This window comes from Sinohyriopsis cumingii, chromosome 1 (assembly GCF_028554795.1).
Source record: "Sinohyriopsis cumingii isolate HCF-2022 chromosome 1, ASM2855479v2, whole genome shotgun sequence".
NCBI lineage: Eukaryota > Metazoa > Mollusca > Bivalvia > Unionida > Unionidae > Sinohyriopsis > Sinohyriopsis cumingii.
The window spans coordinates 155,460,062-155,483,930 of record NC_142961.1 but is presented as its reverse complement, the minus strand read 5'-3'; the positions used below and the strand labels follow the sequence as shown (position 1 = coordinate 155,483,930).

The window sequence follows — 23,869 nt, the reverse complement described above, 5'->3', positions numbered from 1 at the left end:
ATAAGGTAAGTGTCTTTGAGTTTTGATTTTAAGATAAGAACGTACACTCACGCACTCATATACACGTACTATAGAGGTAAAATGTTTTTTTTTTTGAGTTATTGGCAATTGAAATTGTATTTCTTTTCGAGAGACGTGGGTGGCCCTGAAAAGGGCCTTTTTTGGTGTAGGGGTGAGTTTAAGCAATCAACTTTAACTGCCTTAAGCCTTTGCCACGGCCAAGGCCTACTTCTGGACTGCGTACTGTTGATGATGATGATGATTTGGTTGAAATCACTTAGGGTGGTACGGTAGGCTTAGTCACAGGGTTAACGTGTTTAGCTCGGGAAGGTCGTATTCTCTTCGGTCGTAATAAAGAAGTCTGATACATTTGTTTCAGACTTCTTAACTCCGCTAAAATGTCCAACAGTACCGTGACCGTTTGATTTTCACCCTCTTGTTTCTTTGCCGCTACTTCTTCTTCTTCTTGTTTTTTTCTTACCTCTTCTTCTTCTTGCTGCTGTTGCTGTAGGAGAAAAGCTTGTTCCGCTTCCTTTTGTCGTTGTATAAATTTCTCCAATTCTTCTTTCTGTCTCTGTCTAAAATTCTCCACTTGCGGTAATGAAGAAGGTGACGAAGGTTCCGGAACAAATTCTTGCGAGGTAAGAAAATCCACAAAATCCCAATGTACCTCTTCTGAAAGTAAGTCCTGGTTCCCTTGGGTGGTCTCCACTGCTGGTGCACCCCAATGAACCGTTTTCTGAGTTTCCGTCATGTTGAATCACTGTCGCATAGATTGACTGCACACAGGCGCTAGCGAATCTATATAGACACATGACGTCACAAACTGCTCACTGCGGGCTGACTGAACTTTGTAACGCGTGTTCGGATTGGTGAATGAACTCAATCCGTTTCAATCCTTCCTCTACCTATAAATAAGCGCAGTTCACTGGATTGATTCACCTGTTCTCGTCGCTTCAAGATGTGGACCACAGTCGAATCATCCACCCTTGTGTCTTCCATGATGTTTAGGACAGACATGCTCATGTATGTCCGGTCCAAGTGGACCATTGTCGACAAGTCAGACACCAGTCTGTGGATAAGAAGAGTGTACGTAGAAAGACAAGGTTGCCTCAAGAGGACACTGATTTATGGCCCTCGAGCAAGACGCAGCTTGAGGACAAGAAGATGCCGCAGATGCCCTTTATGTTAAGGGCATATTAACATAAACCCAAAGGCCCTTTTCAGGGCCACCCACATTTCTCGAAAAGAGAATGACTTTCGATTGCCTACCCCTTTTTTAAAAAAAATTTAAAAAAAAAAAAAAAAATCCCATGTTTAATTTCCCTTGACGCTATACAGTCCCACCCTGTTTAAGTTCCTTTTGACGCTATACAGTCCCCTATTCCCATGTTCAATTCCTCTTGAGGCTATATCGTCCCACGATTTTTCTCCATGTTAAATTCCCTTGAGGCTATATCGTCCCATGATTTTTCTCCATGTTAAATTCCCTTGAGGCTATATCGTCCCATGATTTTTCTCCATGTTAATTTCCCTTGAGGCTATACATTCCCACGATTTTTCTCCATGTTAAATTTCCATTGAGGCTATACCTTCCCAGGGGTGTCTGTAATGTTAATTCCCATTGAGGCTACGGTATCCCACATTACTACTCACATGATTTCTACTAACAGCCTTTATAAACAGCATAGAACACACACCCTTTTCAGAACATTTTGAAGAAGAAAAAAAAACAAAAAAACGCAAGAAACCCCAGGCAAATGCAACAAGAAACCAGCGATGTCATTCAGCAACCAGGACCATTCCTGAGCTCTCCTTCCCACTATTGACAGCCAACCATTCAACTGTAAGGGACCTTTATGGACTCACAGATTGAGGCCAAACTATCAGGGTTCCTTGAACCCATAAAAGCCTTGGGGAGGTGGCACCAACTAACAGGCTGCAGTGCAGTCAGAAAAAAGTGGCACATGCACAGTTGTGCGCACACCACTATAATTAAACTCAACAACAACAAATCATGTTTCACTGTGGTCATTAGTTGGCCATTGTGGTGTTATGATATCAATAGCATGTTTCACTGTGGTCATTAGTTGGCCATTGTGGTGTTCTGATATCTATAGCATGTTTCACTGTGGTCATCAGTTGGCTATTGTGGTGTTATGATATCAATAGCATGTTTCACTGTGGTCATTAGTTGGCCATTGTGGTGTTATGATATCTATAGCATGTTTCACTGTGGTCATCAGTTGGTTATTGTGGTGTTATGATATCAATAGCATGTTTCACTGTGGTCATTAGTTGGCCATTGTGGTGTTATGATATCTATAGCATGTGCGCACACCACTATAATTAAACTCAACAACAACAAATCATGTTTCAATGTGGTCATTAGTTGGCCATTGTGGTATTACGATATCAATATTATGTTTCACTGTGGTCATTAGTTGGCTATTGTGGTGTTATGATATCAACAGCATGTTTCACTGTGGTCATTAGTTGGCCATTGTGGTGTTATGATATCTATAGCATGTTTCACTGTGATCATTAGTTGGCTATTGTGGTGGATAATCAGCAGCAAGCTTCACTGGTCATTAGTTGGCTATTGTGGGTGTTATCAGGAGCACATTTCACTGTTATTTAGTTGGCAATTTACGGTGGAGTATCAGGAGTGTGTTTTGCTGTGGTCATTAGTTGGCCATTGTGGTGGTAAATGAGGAGCATGTTTCACTGTGGTCATTAGTTGGACATTGTGGTGTTATGTCCGGAGTGTGGTTCACTGTGGTCATTAGTTCACCATTGTTGCAACCTTTGTGTTGTGTTATTTAGTAATACATAACAAAGCCCCCGCCCCCCCCCCCCCCCCCCCGCTTTTTGGAAGAAAAAGGTGAATTTTTTCATATAGGAAAAATTTAGAGAAGAAATATAGATAGGGCTTTAAAATTTAATATTCAATTTTCATGCAAAATTTAATATTCAATTTTCATGCATTTGATTTAATTACTAGGGTGTAAAATATATCATTAAAAATTAGAATGAATCCTGCATTTACTGTCGTCTTTCTATTTCAGATCCAATCATTCCATCAGAGGTCCTAAATATGGATACAAGGTCCATTGAGATGTTCAAAAAGGCTCTTAGAGATGGAAAAGAGAAGGTTTACAACATCAGGGTCATGGTGGTTGGTCCATATGATGTTGGTAAAACAACACTGACAAAGCACCTATTGGGGAAAGATGTGAATATAAGTGACAGACAGAGCACAGAGGGGATAGATATTCAGACAGAATGCTGCCAAGTTTCCTTGACAACTGGAGAGTGGATAACACAGGAGAAAAGTATGTTATGAATCCAAATCTGTGTGTGTCTATTTCCCTCCTCCTTGTAGATTTTTGGTTGCAACATTGTGGTAATGACCCTTATTTGTTGTCTTTGGTGAAAGAAAGTTAAGATTTTTACAGCTGACTTTAGACTGAACTGAGAATATCTAGATTTACTTAATAAAGTTTGTTCATTGCCAAAGTAGTACAAAGGAATCAGTTACACTGGCAAACAGAAATATCTCACTGATTTCAATTACATTTTTGAAATTTATTTTTGGAGGGATTTTAAATAGCATGAAAAATTATTCTTCTAATTGATATAAAAAATGACCTATTATAGCCATTACATTGGTTGAAAAAAAATTCATTACCTAGAGGGACAAGAAAGAAAAACGATCCCAACCTAGAGGGACAAGAAAGAAAAACGATCCCAACCTAGAGGGACAAGAAAGAAAAACGATCCCACATGAATGAATATTCCACCCCATCCCCAAGTAAATCATTGGTTTCTATGCAACAAAATTTAGCAGAACATGCACCATCTGAATTTATACAGCATACACTGTAGTGAGACACACAAATTGAAGGTTTGAGAATTTTTACTTTAAATTGTAATGAAATTGTTAAATCAAACAGGTTCAACTTCTCATCCACTAAATTAGATTTTAATTAAATGCATTTATATTTGTACTCTCTCTAATTTCTTTTGGGATTACTGTTACAAATTAGTGACCATAAATATTGAAAATGTTTTAGAGAGTTCTTTGATTTTCGAATGTAAAGGTAGAATGAGATAGTATTAAATTTTGGGAGTGCTGCCTTCTTTTTAGCATGAGGCCATGTTTTTGACAATATGTGCATATGATGAGATTTTCTCAAAAGTGTTTGTATGCAGGGCTAGACAGCAACAAACTCCAAGTTGTATTTGACAATGGGAACACTAATGTGACCTTTCATGATAAAATTATTGGTGTATTCATAGATTACAGCCTAATTTGGTCTATTCATACTAAACATGCTTCAAAAAAGGTTAATTCTTATCTTTAGCTACTTGGAAAAATCAAAACATACAATTCAGTGTAGGGTCATATTTTATGAAAATGATATTAGGAATATCTGGACTATTCCATTGTACATGTATTTTGGGGCAATACCTCTAATTCAAACTTGACAAAACGTTTGAAAGTTCTCCAAAAGAGGGCATGCCTTTTAATTCCAGATCAACTTATAGACAATATCCAGGATGAAATGAATACTAAATTTACCAATACACAAAATAATATTTCTTTGAAAGGCCAATTTTTTATATAAAGTATCCAGAAAAACCATTCCTGTCTACCTAAGCAAAGAGATGTGGATGTTATCCAAATTTAAGGCTTGTGAGAAGTAAAAATTACATTATACCAAGGCCAAATAAGGAATTGTTTCAAAAGAGTTTTCAATATACTGGTCCACTGGTATTGAACAACATTCCCAGTGACATAAAAAAAAAACTTCAGCATCTGTAGTGAGGTTATGCAAATACATCACAGCACTGTCAGGGTTATGTAATAAACATAATTATCACAAAGCCTTATAACATTTACGTTGCCTAATTCCAGTGGGAAAGATAACATTCATAAAATGTGTTGGATGAACTAAGACCAATATAGTATTTTGGTGATGAACTCTTTGAATGGAAATATTAGTAAGCATTTCAATATATACTTTTCTAAAGATTGCCGCTATGATGTTTGCATGCCAATATAATTCACTTGTATACTGAAATCTTTACAGTTTCTTACAATATATAAATGCATCTTGTATGTTGAATATTACTGAGCATAGGAAGTCTCTCAGGGCCAAGTGGTCCAAAGCATTCATATTTACTGCTCTCTGCCATCTCATACAGTGTGGGGATGTGAGATAGCTTGCCAGTAGCTTGCACTGGCTCAGTGGTTCTTCACAGGGTTTTCCCAGCTTCTTTCTCCATGAGTTATTCTGACCACCATGTATAAGCCAATCACATGCTAACAAGTGGCGATATGCCCACAACATCATTGAACTTAGTGAATCCTGGATTTTGTTTACAACAGATTCATTAGTGGACAAATTTTGCACCAGAAATAAAAAACATGTTAATATTTTGCAATTTACATCTTTTTTTGCTTTTTGTTTCTTGTATGTACCCTTTGGCTTTTAATCATCCTCTGCAGCATGCTAACCTGCTTTGTAACATAGCTGCATGGTGAGTGGTATCTGTACTTAACCATATAAGCCATTAGCCAGGAAACCTTAATACAGATTGTTGTTGTTGTTGTTGTTGTTGTTGTAGGGTTTAACGCCATATTTCAGCACACGATAGGCTATACATGGTGGCCAGTATTAATGGTGGAGGAAGAACCCGGGAAAACCCCAGAAAGAACCACCAACCCATGAGAAGATACTGGCAAGCTTTCTCACATACCTACATTAGCCAAATCCGAGACTCGAACCCACGCAGACAGAGGTGAGATGGCAGTGATCTGTAACAGAGAGCACTTTAAACCACCCGGCCACTCGGGGCCCACCTTAATACAGAAGGACCTAGGGGTTTGTGTTAGAGGAATACAGATGAAGTTACATTAAAATACATATAAGGAACCAGTGATTCAAATAGAAACTGCATTAGAAAGATAAAATGAGAATGTTGTGTGCATTCATGTATTCTAAACCACACACTTCTAGATATACAATGATTTCAAACATAGGAGAGTGATGGTGGTATATCTACTAATAACACAGTAATTAGTATTGTGCATTTAATTGACATATCAATCCCTCCCCCCAAGAAAAGAAAAGAAATCAGTAGAAATGAAGAGTCCTTAAAGGGTACTTTGAGGCTACAGAAGGATCTGATGGTAGGAATTGAATCTTGAGTCCAATGACTTAATTTCTTAGTCACTATAGTACCCTAGAGTGGGTATCTTAATCTGTTTCAGGTTATGCCTTCAGGGTCCAATAGCGGTAAAGTCAAGTCCAGTAACCATGCTAATGAGAAATTAATTCTTTTTACAATGCCAAGTCTATACTCTAAAAATAAGTAACAGAAAAGAGTAAAAGACAGCAAGCCTTGAAAATTTTAACAAAAATATTTATTTCCCTAGAATACAAAAGTGAAAATGAGAAAAAACAACTTATGGTATTGCGAATCAAATCCCAAAATAATCAGAGAATTACAGACAGAAGTCCTAGTAATTTAAAGTCCTGAATGAAATTCAGTAAAAGTCCAGAAAGAATCCCAAAGCTGAACTCAATGACGTGTCTGTGGTGGCTTTTGAAGTGTTGATGTGTCAACTGTGTATTGTTGAATCACAGAATATAATTCCAGGTTGGAATATACTGATAATTCCAGTGAATGTGCCTATCCAATAATTTTATCAGAGCAAATTTTTGGTATTTCCAGAGAAAATAATCACTTGAATTCAATAATTTGAACCGAAAAAAGATTTCAGCCCAAAACTCCTGGTCAAAAGATATAAAGCAACTTAAGAGTGCTATATGTTAAAGCACAAATGACCAAGTCCTTACAGTTACAATATATATATATATATATATATATATATATATATATAGTTCTGTACTTGACCTTAGGTCACAATTAGCATTTTCTGTATATATAAAAATAACCTAATGGAAAATAACCTTCAAGAATGATCCTGATTGTTACAAAACAATAACCTGGATTATGTATAATTCACATAGGAAACTCCAAAACTTTTACCCAAATAAACATATTTACTTCTATTAATAATGATCCTGATATCAAGTCCATATTCAAAGGCAATAATTTAGCTTTGTAGTAGTAGTTTATATAAAATGAAATTTAAAAAAAAATGTCAATCAGGTCAAGCAGAAATGAACTCAATTTTGGACAAGGTCAAGTCCAGTATACAATGTTACATTACAATAGCACGTAATGAAATAAAAATGTTTTAGAACTAACAAACAAACAATTAAATTAAATATACATAACACACGTAACTTTAAAGGTTGTGTGAGAACAGTTTCAAAGTTGTGAATCAGGTCCTAGATCCCAAAGGCAGAGAGAAGATTTCCAGGGGACAATGCTGGTTGCATTGATTTCTCCCATTTGTGCAGAGAAAGCAATAATGTATGTATGTATGTATGTATGTATGTATGTATGTATGTATGTATTTACATACGTACGTTTGTATGTATGTACAAGCACGTCATCACTAATGCCTGCCTTAATTCTGGGGACCAAAGTATAAAGTTTTCAAGGCAAAAACAATGTTTTTCACATGTTTTGAGGGAGACTAAGGATTTGTGCATGCATATGTGTCCTTGAAACATTTCTGGGTCATTGACTCACTGATAGGCCTACTACAGTATTTACAGAGAGTTTGCATGTGGACATCGAGTATTGCCATCACAGTGACCAATGTAACACCTACTTAGACACTATAGTCTGTATGAGGACATCCAATATGTCGATCACAGTGACCAATGTAATACATACTTAGATACTAGAGAGTTTCCATGTGGACATCCAATATGCCCATCAAAGTGACCAATGTAACACCTCCTTAGAGAGTTTGCATGTGGACATCCAGTATGGCCATCACAGTTTCCAATATAACACCTACTTAGATATTATAGTCTGTATGAGGACATACAATATGCCCACCACAGTGACCAATGTAACACCTGTTTAGATATTAGAGAGTTTGCATGTGGACATCAAGAATTGCCATCATAGTGACCAATGTAACACCTACGTAGACATTATAGTCTGTATGTGGACATCCAGTATGCCCATCACAGTGACCAATGTAACACCTACTTAGATATTAGAGAGTTTGCATGTGGACATCCAATATGCCCATCACAGTGACCAATGTAACACCTACTTAGATATTAGAGAGTTTGCATGTGGACATCCAATATGCCCATCACAGTGACCAATGTAACACCTACTTAGATATTACAGGGTCTGTATGAGGATATCCAGTATGTCCATCGCAGTGACCAGTGTAACACCTACTTGGATATTAGAGGGTCTGTATGTGGACATCCAATATGCCCATCAAAGTGACCAATGTAACACATGCTCAAATAGTAGCACTTGTATATGGATGAGATGGTAAATCATGATCCTAGTTTAGTTTTTAAATTTCATTGCCAGCTTGATTGCGTGAGGCAGAGCAGAATTTAGTTGTATTCTCTCTTCATTTTATTTACAGATGCAGAACAGGATTATCAACTGCAGCGCCTTGCCAAAGTCTTGTCTGAGCAACAATCAATTATGGACAAGATTGCAAATGAAGAACAGGCTGAGAGCCTACCACAAGGGAAGAGAACTCATAGCAATGCAAGTGTTACAGATAAAGAACTGGTCATGATTCCACCTGAAGGAGAGATAACTCTTAATACTCATGAAGGGGCTCCTGTTCCTGTCGAAGATAAGGATACAGAAGTACTATACCATCGTTCTCCTCAGCAAGAATCTGACCAAAGTCTTTCATCTACTGCTAGTGAGCAAGACAAAATCCCCCCAACTTTAGTCCAGAAGAAGCTTTCCCAGTCTGAAACAAACACCATGGCTATGTTAAAATTGTTGCAGGAAAATGCTGCTAAATTGAAAACAGACACTGGCAAAACCTCCCCACTGACAACATGGGACTTTGCAGGCCAGTTTGCATTTTATACAACACACCAGACATTCTTGACAAGAAGAGCCATTTACCTCTTGGTTTCAGACGTCAGTGGAGAGATTACTGATCTGGTAGCTGACCAGTGTTATTTTGATAGTGAAGGGATTATAAAGCGTAAAGTTTATGGTGAGTTCTGATCTACTACCACTGTGCCAGCATAAAAATAATAAGCTAATTCCTTGTTACTTTATACAATTATAAACATTGTGATCGAAGCTTTATTACCATGAGGAAACAAAATATAATTCTTACAAAAATACACAGATTATGGAATATAGACGAAGAGCATTGAAAACCTCTACTTTTGTCAAGTCTAGTTTGACTGAACCTTGACATAATAATCACCATGGATTCCATGTACATATCAGTATATGCATCCACACATTAGATTAGCCTCAGTGTTAAAGCTTTCTTTTATTTCAGTACCATTGAATATCATTGGAGTTTTACCTTATTTCAGTACCATAGGATAGCATTGGAGTTTTACCTTTATTTCAGTACCATTGAATATCATTGGAGTTTTACCTTTATTTCAGTACCATAGGATAGCATTGGAGTTTTACCTTTATTTCAGTACCATAGGATAGCATTGGAGTTTAACTTTTACTTCAGTACCATAGGATATCATTGGAGTTTTGGATTTGGGACAGAACTTCAGTATGCGCCTATATTCATTTAGACTGATTCATTATTGAAGCTTCTTTTTGCAAGAATGAAATATGTCATAAAGATGAACATATCTGGCAAATATGTCATATAGATGAACATATCTCATGTCATATAGATGAACATATCTCACACATATGTCATAAAGATGAACATATCTCACACATGTCATAAAGATGAACATATCTCAAAAATATGTCATAAAGATGAACATATCTCACAAACCTGCTGATAATCTGCAATACGTATATCCTATACTGTAATTTTGTGTCACTAGTTTTTATGTTACAGTGTTTAAAATTATCAAGGGTTGCCTCTTGAAATATCATACTAAGCTATTTCAGAGGGATTTGTTTTTTTTCTTCTATTTGACTTTCAAATTGATGGAAATTATCAAACTTAAACAGGTTTTTTATGCTTTTTCAGAACTGGTTGAAGTTTGGCTAAATTCCATACATTCCTGTGCACCATCCCCTGAAGCCGGCATCCCTCCTGTGATTTTGGTAGGAACACATGTGGATAAAATTTCAAAGGTAAAACTTAAAGCCATTAATATCAGAAGTGCTATAATGGTTTTCTTTTACTCCTTTTTATATTCAGTCAGTATTTGCTAACAAGTTTGTGTGCAATGTATGTATTGCATACAAAACACAAGAATTCAAGAATTTTCCTATTTTTGACTGGTAAAGTTACGCATCAAAAGTGACATATTGCTGAGTGAAAGAAGGTGAACCTATGTAATCGCTCACCTCACAATAAATGTTCCTTTGAAGTCTTATGCCTCTAAAAATTATTTCAGGTTACTGAAAATTGGTTGATCGTTTTGTTTTGAATGACACTTTAAAAACATTTTTTCTATATCATGCCAAGAAAATAGGAGTTAATCTTTCATTGACATCATAAAGCAACTGACCTGGAAGCCGAGAAAATAGGAGTTCATTTTTCATTGACATCCTAAGGCAGCTGACATGGATGCCAAGAAAATAGGAGTTGATTTTTCATTGACATCCTAAGGCAGCTGACCTGGATGCCGAGAAAATAGGAGTTAATTTTTCATTGACATCCTAAGGCAGCTGACCTGGATACCGAGAAAATAGGAGTTAATTTTTCATTGAAATCCTAAAGCAGCTGACCTGGATGCCAAGAAAATAGGAGTTATTTTTTTTTTCATTGACATCCTAAGGCAGCTGACCTGGATGCCAAGAAAATAGGAGTTAATTTTTCATTGACATCCTAAGGCAGCTGACCTGGATGCCAATAAAATAGGAGTTAATTTTTCATTGACATCCTAAGGCAGCTGACCTGGATGCCAAGAAAATAGGAGTTAATTTTTCATTGACATCCTAAGGCAGCTGACCTGGGAGGCCAAGAAAATAGGAGTTAATTTTTCATTGACATCCTAAGGCAGCTGACCTGGATGCCAATAAAATAGGAGTTAATTTTTCATTGACATCCTAAGGCAGCTGACCTGGATGCCGAGAAAATAGGAGTTAATTTTTCATTGACATCCTAAGGCAGCTGACCTGGAAGGCCAAGAAAATAGGAGTTAATTTTTCATTGACATCCTAAGGCAGCTGACCTGGATGCCAAGAAAATAGGAGTTAATTTTTCATTGACATCCTAAAGCAGCTGACCTGGATGCCAAGAAAATAGGAGTTATTTTTTTTTTTATTGACATCCTAAGGCAGCTGATCTGGATGCCAAGAAAATAGGAGTTCATTTTTCATTGACATCCTAAGGCAGCTGACCTGGATGCCAAGAACATAGGAGTTAATTTTTCATTGACATCCTAAGGCAGCTGACCTGGATGCCAAGAAAATAGGGGTTAATTTTTCATTGACATCCTAATGCAGCTGACCTGGATGCCGAGAAAATAGGAGCTAATTTTTCATTGAAATCCTAAAGCAGCTGACCTGGATGCCAATAAAATAGGAGTTATTTTTTTTTTCATTGACATCCTAAGGCAGCTGACCTGGATGCCAAGAAAATAGGAGTTAAATTTTCATTGACATCCTAAGGCAGCTGACCTGGAAGGCCAAGAAAATAGGAGCTAATTTTTCATTGACATCCTAAGGCAGCTGACCTGGATGCCAAGAAAATAGGAGTTAATTGTTCATTGACATCCTAATGCAGCTGACCTGGATGCCGAGAAAATAGGAGTTAATTTTTCATTGACATCCTAAGGCAGCTGACCTGGATGCCAAGAAAATAGAAGTTATTTTTATTTTATTGACATCCTAAGGCAGCTGATCTGGATGCCAAGAAAATAGGAGTTCATTTTTCATTGACATCCTAAGGCAGCTGACCTGGATGCCAAGAACATAGGAGTTAATTTTTCATTGACATCCTAAGGCAGCTGACCTGGATGCCAAGAAAATAGGGGTTAATTTTTCATTGACATCCTAATGCAGCTGACCTGGATGCCAAGAAAATAGGAGTTAAATTTTCATTGACATCCTAAGGCAGTTGACCTGGAAGGCCAAGAAAATAGGAGCTAATTTTTCATTGACATCCTAAGGCAGCTGACCTGGATGCCAAGAAAATAGGAGTTATTTTTTTTTTTTATTGACATCCTAAGGCAGCTGATCTGGATGCCAAGAAAATAGGAGTTCATTTTTCATTGACATCCTAAGGCAGCTGACCTGGATGCCAAGAACATAGGAGTTAATTTTTCATTGACAACCTTAGTCAGCTGACCTGGATGCAAAGAAAATAGGGGTTAATTTTTCATTGACATCCTAATGCAGCTGACCTGGATGCCAAGAACATAGGAGTTAATTTTTCATTGACAACCTAAGTCAGCTGACCTGGATGCCAAGAAAATAGGGGTTAATTTTTCATTGACATCCTAATGCAGCTGACCTGGATGCCGAGAAAATAGGAGTTAAATTTTCATTGACATCCTAAGGCAGTTGACCTGGAAGGCCAAGAAAATAGGAGCTAATTTTTCTTTGACATCCTAAGGCAGCTGACCTGGATGCCAAGAAAATAGGAGTTAATGTTTCATTGACATCCTAAGGCAGCTGACCTGGATGCCAAGAAAATAGGAGTTAATTTTTCATTGACATCCTAAGGCAGCTGACCTGGATGCCAAGAAAATAGGAGTTAATTTTTCATTGACATCCTAAAGCAGCTGACCTCTATGCCAAGAAAATAGGAGTTATTTTTTTTTTCATTGACATCCTAAGGCAGCAGACCTGGATGCCAAGAACATAGGAGTTAATTTTTCATTGACATCCTAAGGCAGCTGACCTGGATGCCAAGAAAATAGGGGTTAATTTTTCATTGACATCCTAATGCAGCTGACCTGGATGCCAAGAAAATAGGAGTTAAATTTTCATTGACATCCTAAGGCAGTTGACCTGGAAGGCCAAGAAAATAGGAGCTAATTTTTCATTGACATCCTAAGGCAGCTGACCTGGATGCCAAGAAAATAGGAGTTATTTTTTTTTTTTATTGACATCCTAAGGCAGCTGATCTGGATGCCAAGAAAATAGGAGTTCATTTTTCATTGACATCCTAAGGCAGCTGACCTGGATGCCAAGAACATAGGAGTTAATTTTTCATTGACAACCTTAGTCAGCTGACCTGGATGCAAAGAAAATAGGGGTTAATTTTTCATTGACATCCTAATGCAGCTGACCTGGATGCCAAGAACATAGGAGTTAATTTTTCATTGACAACCTAAGTCAGCTGACCTGGATGCCAAGAAAATAGGGGTTAATTTTTCATTGACATCCTAATGCAGCTGACCTGGATGCCGAGAAAATAGGAGTTAAATTTTCATTGACATCCTAAGGCAGTTGACCTGGAAGGCCAAGAAAATAGGAGCTAATTTTTCTTTGACATCCTAAGGCAGCTGACCTGGATGCCAAGAAAATAGGAGTTAATGTTTCATTGACATCCTAAGGCAGCTGACCTGGATGCCAAGAAAATAGGAGTTAATTTTTCATTGACATCCTAAGGCAGCTGACCTGGATGCCAAGAAAATAGGAGTTAATTTTTCATTGACATCCTAAAGCAGCTGACCTCTATGCCAAGAAAATAGGAGTTATTTTTTTTTTCATTGACATCCTAAGGCAGCAGACCTGGATGCCAAGAAAATAGGAGTTAATTTCTCATTGACATCCAAAGGTAGCTGACCTGGATGGGTATCAAACATGCAAGCCTTGAATTACGTGTCCTGCACTCTGCCATCTAAGCTAGCATATCTTTCTGTTCCTGTTTTCATACTTCATGGGCCCTGATTTTCACTAAAGTCAATTTGAAATCCTGAGATAAGGTCACCGTGTATCAAACATTATGTGATTTGTTGTTCATTAGAAATCCCGATAGGGTCACCCAGTATCAAACATTTGGTAATTGGAACTTCATTAGAAACCCTAAGATATGGTCACCCAGTGTCAGACATTATGTGATTGGAATTTCATTACAAACCACAAGATATGGTCACCATCCCTGAGATATGGTAACCTGGTGTCAGACATTATGTGATTGGAAGTTCATTAGAAACCCTGAGATATGGTCACCATGTGCAAGACATTATGTGATTTTGAAATTCATTAGAAACCCCGAGATAAGTTCACACCATATCAGACATTATGTGATTTGAAGTTCATTAGAAACCCTGGGATAAGTTTACCCTGTATCACACATTATGTGATTTTAAGGTCATTAGGAACCCTGAAATATGGTCACCCTGTGTCAGAGATCATGTGATTGGAAGTTCATTAGAAATCCTGACATGAGGTCACCCTGTATTAGACATTATGTGATTTGAAGATCATTAGATTCACCCTGAGATAAGGTCACCCATTATCAGACATTATGTGATTTGAAGTTCATTAGAAACCCTGAGATACAGTCAACCCATATCAGACATGATGCGATTACTTTGCCAGGCATCAATTGCAAACTTATTGGATTTAGCGTGTGTACTATGCCTCTGATAAATAAAGTCAACTGCCATGACTACAGTGTGTGCTATGTCTCTGATAAACAAAGTCAACTGCCATGACTACAGTGTGTGCTATGTCTCTGATAAATAAAGTCAACTGCCATGACTATGTCTCTGATAAACAAAGTCGACTGCCATGACTAGAGCATGTGCTATGTCTCTGATAAATAAAGTCAACTGCCATGACTACAGTGTGTGCTGTGTCTCTGATAAACAAAGTTGACTGCCATGACTAAAGCGTGTGCTATGTCTCTAATAAATAAAGTCAACTGCCATGACTACAGTGTGTGCTATGTCTCTGATAAACAAAGTCGACTGCCATGACTAGAGCGTGTGCTATGTCTCTGATAAATAAAGTCAACTGCCATGACTTGTGTGTGCTATGTCATTGATAAACAAAGTCAACTTAGCTAGTGTGCTCTGGCACTGATGAACAAAATTGACTTTAGCGTGTGTGCTATGTCTCTGATAAACAAAGTTGACTGCAATGACTACAGTGTAGTAATGATTGCATGTTTTCGGAAAGTTGGACATTTTAGTTGCAAAAATTTGGCAATTAATGTTCTTACATTGATGATTACAGGTAAAATATGAACTTAACTTTTAAAAATTTGATTGATATTATTTGAAACCATAGCAACTTGCATCAGATTATTATATGCATTAGTGCCATGCATGGCCTGCTTGGTTACCATGATGGCAACTATGTCAATCAATTCTCTGCATTACAGCTGTGTATCTTCTCTTTGGTCACCATGCTATAAATTTGTGTCAGTCCATTCGGCTCATTACAGCTGTACACAGCCTGCTTGGTCACCATGCTATAAATTTGTGTCAGTCCATTCTGCTCATTACAGCTGTACACAGCCTGCTTGGTCACCATGCTATAAATTTGTTATCAGTCCATTATGTGCATTACAGCTGTACATGGCTTACTTGGTCACCATGCTACCAACTCAAGTCAATGCATGATGTGCAGTACAGCTGTGAATGACCTACTTGGTTGCCATGATACCATCTTGTGTCAATCCATTCTGTGAATTACAGCTGTGCATGGCCTGCTTAGTCATGATGATACCATCTTGTGTCAATTCATTCTCTGTATTACAGCTGTGCATGGTGTTCTTGGTCACCATGATACCAGCTTGTGGCAATCTATTCTGTGCATTACATCTGTGCATGGCCTGCTTAGTCACCATGATACCATCTTGTGGCAATAAATTAGACCTGCCAACTCTTTCAATTTTGCTGTAAGTCTTACAAAAATTGCCTTTAAAATAAGGACTTACAGCATAAAAGCAAAAACTATGGAAAAATGATCATTGCCAAAAATCCGGAAAATGTGTTCATCCGTGTCTGATTTGGATCCGGGTTTCATAATAGAAGTAGTGAAATTTGTCAAGAACCAGGCTAACTTTACAGCAGCACATCAGACGCTTTAAACTGCAGCTATTTATTCATGTAAAGCATCTGCATGATTAAACTGTTGCTCATAGAATTTTTTTTAAAAATGGTATCCAGCAAGCGATGCATGTTTAAGACGAAAGGGTAAATAAGCCTCTTGAAAAGTGTTAAAAATCAACACAGGAAAAATAAAAAGGAATATTCAGATTCATGTGAATTACAGCTGGAAGGGACACAATTATTTTTTTTTTTGACATCACATGCCAATCTGAGTATGACTCGTGGCGGGAAATATGATTGTCGTCGTCATGTGAAATGGAAAAAGAATTTCCAGGAATTATGTCAAGTTGAGAGAGAGCAGCAAGCTATTGAGCTGCATAGGGTTTGGAACTAAAATTTGTGCACTGTACTAGTGGTAAATAAAGTCTATGTGTACATTACAAACTTTTAAGTTGAACCTGTTTATCGTCACTGTAAGTTCTGAATACCTAACTTTTAATTACGCTTTCCAGCTTTACATTAGCAGTTTATGATATTTTGTTACACCTTACTGTAAACTGGCCAAACTTACGGAAAAAATCAACTGCCTTACTGAGATGGACTTGTCAGGGTTGGCAGGTCTGTACATTCTGTGCACTTCAGCTGTGCATGGCCTGCTTAGTCATCATGATACCATCTTGTGTCAATCCATTCTGTGCATTACAGCTAAAGCCCTGTCAACCTGTATGATTTTACCTTAAGTCTTTTGGAAATGGTCCCAAAAATGCAGACTTATTTATGGAAATACAATTATTTACAGTTAATTCTGGATACTGGCATGACCATGTTTGATTCAGGATTGGAGTTTTGTATTTGATTCATTGGAATTGGTCAGGGAACCACTGTACTAAATTTACACGAGTACCTCAGATGCTTCAATCAAAATCTAGTTTATTATGCAAAACATCTGCATCACCATGCTGTTGTCTAGGTGATGTTATACAGTCTCATATTTTGCATAGGGTTAGATATTTTTAGAAAAATAATTGTTTGGGTTTTGCTCATTGGTTATGCTGGTTATTAATAAATCCTTGTATGCATTACCTATTGTTAAAAGCACTTTTACTTACGTTTAATTTGGTGTATGATTGCTGGGTGTAAATTTGGTTATTGCATGTACAACTTGGCCTTACATTAAATGTGCACCTATTAAACAACTGCTAGCTTTGCATGGTTATTTTTATTTCCTGTTCTAAAGTCATAAATTGTGTCAATTACGTTTAAATTAGTGAATTGCTGTTAAGCTGACTTCAGCCTTAGAACAAAACATATGGTCATTCAGTTAAGTTAGTAAATTGCTGTTAAGCTGAGTTCAGCCTTAGAACAAAACTCAAAAGTGATCAAATGATTTGAACATGCTTGCGTCATGGCTAATGTATAAAGAATGCATTGAAATTAATGTTTATAAAAAGCTAATGAATTAAAGACAAGAATTCAAAGGAATAGTTAGTCAAGACAAAGGGAGTATGAGAGTATGTCATTTATGGGTTTTATAGTTATCCAGGACACAGGAGTATGAGAGTATGTAATTTATGGGTTGTATAGTTATCCAGGACACAGGAATTCAAGTATATGTAATTTGTGGGTTGTATAGTTATCAAGGACACAAGAGTTCAAGTATATGTCATTTATGGGTTGTATAGTTATCAAGGACACATGAGTTCAGGTGTATGTAATTTATGGGTTGTATAGTTATCAAGGACACATGAGTTCAGGTGTATGTAATTTATGGGTTGTATAGTTATCCAGGACACAGGAGTTCAGGTGTATGTAATTTATGGGTTGTATAGTTATCCACGACACAAGAGTTCAAGTGTATGTAATTTGTGGGTTGTATAGTTATCCAGGACACAAGAGTTCAAGTGTATGTCATTTATGGGTTGTATAGTTATCAAGGACACATGAGTTCAGGTGTATGTAATTTATGGGTTGTATAGTTATCAAGGACACATGAGTTCAGGTGTATGTAATTTATGGGTTGTATAGTTATCAAGGACACATGAGTTCAGGTGTATGTAATTTATGGGTTGTATAGTTATCCAGGACACATGAGTTCAGGTGTATGTAATTTGTGGGTTGTATAGTTATCCAGGACACATGAGTTCAGGTGTATGTAATTTGTGGGTTGTATAGTTATCCAGGACACAGGAGTTCAGGTGTATGTCATTTAAGGGTTGTATAGTTATCCAGGACACAGGGAGTGTGAATGCATGTAGTGTATGGCCGTTATGGAGATTTGCTTGCGATATTTACTCATGAAGTTAACAATACAAAGTGTGTTCTAAGAGTAGTAATCAAACAATGTATAAAATGAAACATATATGCACTGGTTTATGTGAACATGCTATATAATCATTATTATTATTTCAACAAATATGATTTAATGCATTTAGGAGTTTTTTCTATGGTATTATTTTCTGTTGATTGGCCTCAGTAGAGTTGATCACTTGTCTGACATAGCTTCTATACTATTATGAGAACAAAATTATAAACATTATGTGACATGTTTTATTCTGTGAGCTTTATGCTGAAACCCAAATATTGAATACATGTACTGTTATTTGTTACTAACTTTACAATGACACCTTAAATATTTGTTCCTAACTTTACAATGACACCTTAGTTATTTGTTCCCATCATTACGATGACACCTGAAACCCAAAATATTTCCAGCCATGTGCTATGGAGGCTATTTTTTCATCTTTTTCTTTTTTCTTTTGGTACATGACAAAGCAATATTGATTCACAAGGTTTTTTTTCCCCTTATTGCCATTAAATCTATACCCAATTCTTGCTAATATTTGTAATAAAAAGTGAGAGAAAAAACTTCAAAATGATTTTTTAAGCATTTGATGTAACCATATCTGACTAAAAATTATCTGTTGTTAACTCTTTGAGACTGGCAATGGAATCTGTTGCTGAGTAGGGGGATCTGGTAATGATTTCATAAATTAGATACATGAATTGCTGAGTAGGGAAACCTGGTAATGATTTCATCAATTAGATACATGAATTGCTGAGTAGGGGAATCTGGTAATGGGTTTATTAATTAGATACATAATTGCTGAGTAGGGGAACATGGTAATGCGTTTATTAATTAGATACATGAATTGTTGAGTAGGGGAACCTGGTAATGCGTTTATTAATTAGATATATGAATTGCTGAGTAGAGGAACCTGGTAATGACTTTGTTAATTAGATACATGAATTGCTGAGTTGGGGAACCTGGGAATGATTTCATCAATTAGATACATGAATTGCTGAGTAGGGGAACCTGGCAATGATTTCATCAATTAGATGCTTGAATTGCTGAGTAGGGGAATCTAGATTGTTAGATATTTACCTTGTAACAAATGCATGTAAATAGGTAAGCCAAGTTGGCTGCTCATTTGCAGACCAAGTTATGCATTTGATCTCCAATGCTCGTCTAACTGTGACAGGCAGTCACCAACAAGCCAACCTATTTCCAAGCCTACCTCAAAGTAAATCTCATCCACATTACAGATTTAGCTTCTATGTGAATTTATAAATGCTAGGCTTGTGATAATTAGGCTCATGCCTTCTACCTTAAAAGTTAGGGAGGCGTCAAAATACGAAACTATCCAGTGAGAACCTTAATTAACCTCAATGCTTGTTGCACTAGAAAGTGATCTCCAGATTAAAACATTGTGCACTAAGAATCATTAGCAAAGAAAGTGAAAGAAGCAGAACACAAAAGAGTAACTGTGGATCTAACATTAATGAAAATGGAGAAAATAATTCCCTTGACTGGAATACGGCACATACATTAGGATTACTGGTGTGACTTCTGATCACGTGCTTGCAAAGACTGCAAAAGTGTATAAACCTATCATGACAGGGTTTAAGAAATTTAACAAATCTGCCCTCATTCGCCACAAAATATCTGGAGAACACATTATAACCCAAGACATTCTTTCGCAACAAAGAAATCAATAAACTTGCCGAGACAAATGCGTTTATTTGGATTACAAAGTCAGGGGGTCATTGCAGATTTTGTTGGTTTTAAACTTTGCTGCAATAAAAGAAAGATTTTAAAGTGCAAGTGTAACTTATTAGAAAGAAGATGAATCATTGGATTCCTTGATTTTTGGATAAATTTGTTCTAGGGCGAAGTACAATGAAACCGATGATAGTACACATTCTATGACAGGCAGTAAATTAACTGCCATTAGGTTGAAAAGATTTATTAAGCTTTTTTGTACTGGCTTGTATTTAATGTGTTGGTCTATAATATTGCTTCAAAAAGATTATTAGGATACTGTTAAAAGTATGACTTTAAAAGAAAAATGAACTAATAAAATTATTCTTTGAAGGGACAATGCATTTGTATGTTAATCGTGCATGTTGGTTTATTTGTATGTTCAGAGAGAGAGAGAGTCTGTAGTGCAAGTTGCAATATCCTATTTCATGCTGAAAAAGTACAAGTCAGATGAAAATTTGTCAACATTTTTGACCCCTTCATTTTTTATTTGACCCCCAGTTCTGACACCAAGGTTGTTGTTTTTTCACCCTGAGTTTTACACCCCTGGGGGACACACTGCACATTATGATATGGCAAGCTCAGGTTGCCTGAGGACAGGTTGAAAATTATAGTGAATTTGCCCAGGGTCAAAGCTGACTTTTATGAAACGGGTAAAGTCCTGCATAATTGTATACAAAATACCTCCCTAGGGAAACAATTTAAACATTTAAAAGATCCATACTCTGTGAAATTCTAATGTTTGAGTACAGCTGATGTCATATAGTGCCTGACTTTAAGTTGGTCAGAACTGGCTAGATGATGCAACAGTTATGGAATTACTCATTGATATTGCTAGCATACTGGGAAAATATTCATAGGTATATGTCTGCTTCCTGCTGGACTTGTCAATATACTGAACTTCTTCCTGCTGGACTTTCCAATATACTGTAGTTCTTCCTGCTGGACTTAACAATATACTGTACTGCTTACTGCTAGACTTACCAATATCATGTACTGCTCCCTGCTGGACTTACCATTATATTGTACTGTTCCATGTTGGACTTACCAATATACTGTACTGATGCCTGCTGGACTTGTCAATATACTATACTGGACATACCAATATACAGTACTGCTGCCTGCTGGACTTGTCAATATACTGTACTGGACATACAAATATACTGTACTGGACTTACCAATACACTGTACTGTTCCCTGCTGAACTTACCAATATACTGCACTGCTTCCCATAGGACTTACCAGTATCCTGTACTGCTCCCTGCTGGACTTACCAGTATAGTGTACTGCTGGACTTACCAGTATACATGTGCTGTACTGTTTCCTGCTGGATTTACCAATATACTGTACTGCTCCCTGCAGGACTTACCAATATACTGTAATGCTCCCTGCAGGACTTACCAATATACTGTACTACTCCCTGCTGGATACTAATATACTGTTGTACATATTTTCTGCAAGATAGTTTGACCAATCTTGTTTAATTTCTTGGATTAGAAAAAATTGCCAGCCAAACAAGTTGAGTCAGAGACACAGGCCACGTCATCTGAAACAGTATTCACCCTACCCACTGTAACAACACATGCTGCTACTAGTACAAGTGAACAGCCCAGGGCCTCCACCTTCCTTGGGTCTCTGCAGAAGATTTTTAAGCCACAGAAATCAAAAGGGAAAGCAGAGACAACCACAGACTCCAGCATTACAGGTAGATCTTGGGAATGCATGAATTTAGTGAATATATATTTTTAGTATCAATGACACACACCTTTCCTGTTGAACATGTTTAAGGCAAGTAATTAATTAATACAGGTGTAATTTTTATGATAATTATTGATTGTAAATTTCTGTCATGAATACAGCTAGTTAACACATTTGAAGCTATATTTCTTCTCATATGTTATTCAGATTTCGAATGTAAGTTTATGTCATGAAAACCTCAGATGAGTTTGATAATGATTGACAATCATGCATATATTAATCCAGGCTGACTAGATAGTGGTCAGAAAGCTTGTCATCATGAATCCAGTGTCTTCACCACAGCTCCCCATTTCCAATCCAAAATATCCTATATTAGATAGTGGCTAGAAATTGTCATCATGAATCCAGTGTCTTCACCACAGCTTCCCATTCCCAATCCAAAATACCCTGTATTAGATAGTTTTATAGATGGTATGTCAGACATTGGTATGGTTATATATATGTACATATGACATGTCCTATTTTATGCTGAGATAGGAAAGAAGTTGAATGACAGCCACATTAATAAACTGGGTAGTAACTATGTACTCCACTATTCTGTAAATAATTTGTATATGGCATATAAGTAATTTATATTCATTACTAATAAAGGGCATGTATGTGGCTTGTAGGTTAATAACTGGGTTTATATATGCAAATTAGGCATTCACTCATAAATTAAATGTACTTAATTTATAAGTAAAATGTCTAATTTGCAATTGATGCATATCATACTTATAACTAAAATATGAGTCATTTACTTTATAATGCTTCTAAGTACAATGTGATTCTTCAGTCAATAAACTTATAACTAAAATACAAGTCATTCACTTAATATGCTTCTAAGTTCAATGGGATTCTTCAGTCAATACACTTATAAGTTAGATATATTGTTGTATTGGATGTAACGTCATTTACTAGTGCAAGATGGGCTACACACAGTGATCAGTATAGCTGGTGTAAGAATAACATGTAAAAACTATGATAAAAACCATCAGTCCATGGGAAGTTATGGTCAGCTTTCTCACATACCCACTTTGACCAAGCCCGAGACTGGAAGCTACACAGAAGTGAGATGGCAGCCACACAAGGCCTGTTACAAGCAAGATAACCTACACAGAAGTGAGATGGCAGCCACACAAGGCCTGTTACAAGCAAGATATAAATCATACACTGATTACACTTGTAAGTGAAATGCAAGTAATTTCACTCAGCCACACAAGGCCTGTTACAAGCAAGATATAAATCATGCACTGATTACACTTGTAAGTGAAATGCAAGTAATTTCACTCAGCCACACAAGGCCTGTTACAAGCAAGATATAAATCATGCACTGATTACATTAAAGTGAAATGCAAGTAATTTCACTCAGCCACACAAGGCCTGTTACAAGCAAGATATAAATCATGCACTGATTACACTTTTAAGTGAAATGCAAGTAATTTCACTCAGCCACACAAGGCCTGTTACAAGCAAGATATAAATCACGCACTGATTACACTTGTAAGTGAAATGCAAGTAATTTGCTTGCTACACTTATAAGTGAAATGTGAGTCATTCACTTAATACACTAATGTATGAAATATCATTTTCTTGCTACACTTATAAGGGAAGTACAAGTCTTTCACTTAATACATTTATTATGGAAGTACAAGTCTTTCACTTAATACACTTATTAGGGAAGTACAAGTCTTTCACTTAATACACTTATTAGGGAACTACAAGTCTTTCACTTTGTATTCTTATAAGCGAAGTACAAGTCTTTCACTTAATACACTTATAAGCGAAGTACAAGTCTTTCACTTTGTATTCTTATAAGCAAAGTACAAGTCTTTCACTTTGTATTCTTATAAGCAAAGTACAAGTCTTTCACTTAATACACTTATTAGGGAAGTACAAGTCTTTCAATTAATACACTTATGAGTGAACTACAAGTCTTTCACATAATACACTTATTAGGGAAGTACAAGTTTTTCACTTTGTATTCTTAAAAGCGAAGTACAAATCTTTCACTTTGTATTCTTATAAGCAAAGTACATTAGTCTTTCAC

At 36.7% G+C, this 23,869-nt stretch overlaps 1 protein-coding gene across 1 annotated transcript in view; it reads left to right on the top strand.

Annotated features, from left to right (window-relative positions):
* LOC149808202 (uncharacterized) overlaps positions 1 to 23,869 on the top strand; it is a 176,535-nt gene that overhangs the window by 48,133 nt on the left and 104,533 nt on the right. Inside the window, exons 3-6 of the mRNA XM_089965715.1 lie at positions 3,069 to 3,335; positions 8,546 to 9,142; positions 10,109 to 10,215; positions 21,580 to 21,787. Of these exons, the coding sequence (XP_089821841.1) occupies positions 3,069 to 3,335; positions 8,546 to 9,142; positions 10,109 to 10,215; positions 21,580 to 21,787 (1,179 nt within the window). The remainder of the gene's footprint in view (positions 1 to 3,068; positions 3,336 to 8,545; positions 9,143 to 10,108; positions 10,216 to 21,579; positions 21,788 to 23,869) is intronic.